At 39.0% G+C, this 2711-nt stretch overlaps 1 protein-coding gene across 1 annotated transcript; it reads right to left on the reverse strand.

The window, feature by feature from the left end:
* Positions 1-485: 485 nt before the first annotated feature.
* On the reverse strand, positions 486-1094 carry LOC110892971. Its single transcript, XM_022140100.1, has one exon. It carries the CDS (start codon positions 1092-1094, stop codon positions 486-488), a length of 609 nt encoding a protein of 202 aa, XP_021995792.1.
* Positions 1095-2711: the final 1617 nt, after the last annotated feature.

Consider the following 2711-nt stretch of genomic DNA (forward strand, 5'->3'; position numbering starts at 1 on the left):
CCCCAATCATCGTTATCATTAAACGTACCTGCCATGTTGGCTTGTGCCGACGGCTCTTCTTTTGACCGATCCTTGTGATCTCCAAAGAGCTTCAGAAACATGGCATACTGTTCATTCGTTAGCCCTTGGATAGGACTCCCGGTAGTTTCTGCGAGTGCCGCTTGTGGCTTGAAACCATCTCTCTTTGCCTTCCCAGGCCACCACTCAGGATATCCTATACGTTTAAAGCATCATTCCCGATTATGTCCATCGCGTCCATAATGAGTGCAATGCTTAGTCTTGTTGATAGGGCTTGATTTCTCATTCTTTTGCCACAACTTCTTTTGCACAGGCCCTTCCTTGCGATTACCATGCGAGGTTTGGAAAGCGGCTGCCTCGATGGTTACTTTCTTCTTGCGCGAAACGTTTCTTTGTTGCTCATCCTCCGCCACCATATGATAAGCATTACTTAGCGTTGGTATGGGTTGCATGGCCAAAATTTGAGTTCATATAACGGCAAACTCATCATCGAGACCGAGTAAAAACTCATACAGTTGCTCCTTTTCCTTTAGTTTTATTAATTTCTTTCCAACCTCACACTTGCAGCCATTGAAAGTGCAATACGGGGTCGCAAGAATGGTCGTAATTTCATCCCAGATTCTTCTCAATTTGGTGTAGTATGCTGATACGGTTGCTCCATCTTGCTTGGTGACATTAATCATCTGTTTCAATTCATAAGCTCTTGGTGCACTCTCCTTTCCAAAGCGTTCATTCACATCGATCCAGATTTCAGCAGCCGTGTTTGCGTACTTCACACTAGCACGTATATCTTTGTCCATGGCTGTAGTGAGCCATCCCTTCACCATCGCATCGCACCGCATCCATGCCATGTAGGTTCCATGTGTCTGATCAGGTTTTGGAATTGTTCCATCAACAAATCCGATTTTGTTTTTGGCATACAAGAAATTTTTCATCTCTTGTAACCAGTCGATGAAATTTGCATCCGTCAACACATCGTTAACTTGCATCTGACGAGGATAGTCGGAGGGATGAAGGTATAGGGGTGAGTTCGGATCGGTATGATCCTTGACGCTCGATTCGGCGTCACTAGCCATTAAGGTTTTGGAGTTGAGGATCTTAATTTCGGATCTTGTGCTCTGATACCATGAAGAATTTGGTACAGAGAGACAAGTTTAGATTAAACCACAGAAGGTTTTGTTTTTATTGATCATAAGAACTCACGATGGTTTACAATAAATAAGAAATAGGCAAACAAACTAACAAGCTTATCAAGCAAACAAACTAACAAGCATTCACATCCATTCCACCAAATGGTGTGAGTGAAGTTTTTATAATATAAAAAGTATAAAAAGTGATTATGAATGAAAGAGAGAGAAAATGTTACTGTTTATATGTATATTTGAGGGGATACTGTTCACCCCCTAAAATTTTTTCATACATTTTGAAAGTGGTTATGAGTGAAGACAGAAAAGATTATAATAAAGTTATAAAAAATATTATTTAATTGAAAAAGAGAGAGAAAATGTAGTGATTTTTAGTGTAATATAGGGTAAAAATATGGTGGAATTGATGTGAATGCTTTGATTGGTAGGAAAGGGGGGTTTTATATTTATCTTTTTTATTAAAAGGGTAAAAGACTAATTTGTCCTTAAGTGTGGTACATGTGACTTGATTTAACGTTGAAATTTAACTGAGTTAGTGTCAAAGAACAACAGGTGTAAGATTTTGAAACATAAAGCTAAATGGCCTGAAATTTGGTATTAACATAAATGACAAAACTTGTAATTTACTAAAAAAAGAAAGAAAAAAAAAAGAAAAAAGAATGAAAGTCTTTTAAGATTACAAGAGATGTCATTCTAATTACTAATATTAGATGTAATTATTAATATTAGTAATTATATTGTTCAAATTAACTGCATGTTTGCTAGGAATCTAATATATTCAAGTAACTCTAATAGGAATATAATATATTCAATTAATAATTACCCAAATTTCACAATTATAAGGCTATAGGGTATGGTCATGACACTCATGATTACTGTGACCCTTCACGTCAGTGTCATGTCACCCACCTCTAATCCGCAATTCAAAACCACTACCTTAAGGATGTGATCATGACCCAAACCATTATCCTCTAATTTATTTTAACTAGAACCCCCATCGTTGCCTAGGGTTTTAAACTACCGTTCCCATCTTCGTTCTCCGACCAAGCGACACAATCACTGTCATCGTTTGGCCGGCCGGAGGCCGTGCCTGGTCTCACCTTCTCCATTGCCTCTCTCTCTCTCTCTCTCCCTCTTTCCCGTTCTCTCTCCCCTCGCTCTTTCACTCTCTAACCCCTGTGGCTCTCTCCCTTCTCTAAAAATATGCCAAAGTGACGATTCAAGTCATGACATAAACTTTCAGTTGAACTTCTTTTTATAGAAATGAACGATTGTGTTGCCGACGCGGAGCCGCCTCAGATCCACCGGCACCGGCCCTCCCTTATTTACTCTCTCCCATCTGTAAAACTCTTTGGGTATGTTTGGCTAAGCTTTTTGACTTCTCCTTCTCAGAAGGACTTCTCCTTCTCAAGAAGTCACAATTTGTGACTTCTCCTTTTCTCCTTTTTGAAGACAAAAAAAACCTTGAAAAGTCCTTTTCCTGCTTGTGTTTGGCTAAGCTTTTCTCATCTTCTTGACTTCTCAATAATGTTTGGCTAAGCTTCTCCT

Source organism: Helianthus annuus, chromosome 2, assembly GCF_002127325.2.
Source record: "Helianthus annuus cultivar XRQ/B chromosome 2, HanXRQr2.0-SUNRISE, whole genome shotgun sequence".
Classification (NCBI taxonomy): Eukaryota; Viridiplantae; Streptophyta; class Magnoliopsida; order Asterales; family Asteraceae; genus Helianthus; species Helianthus annuus.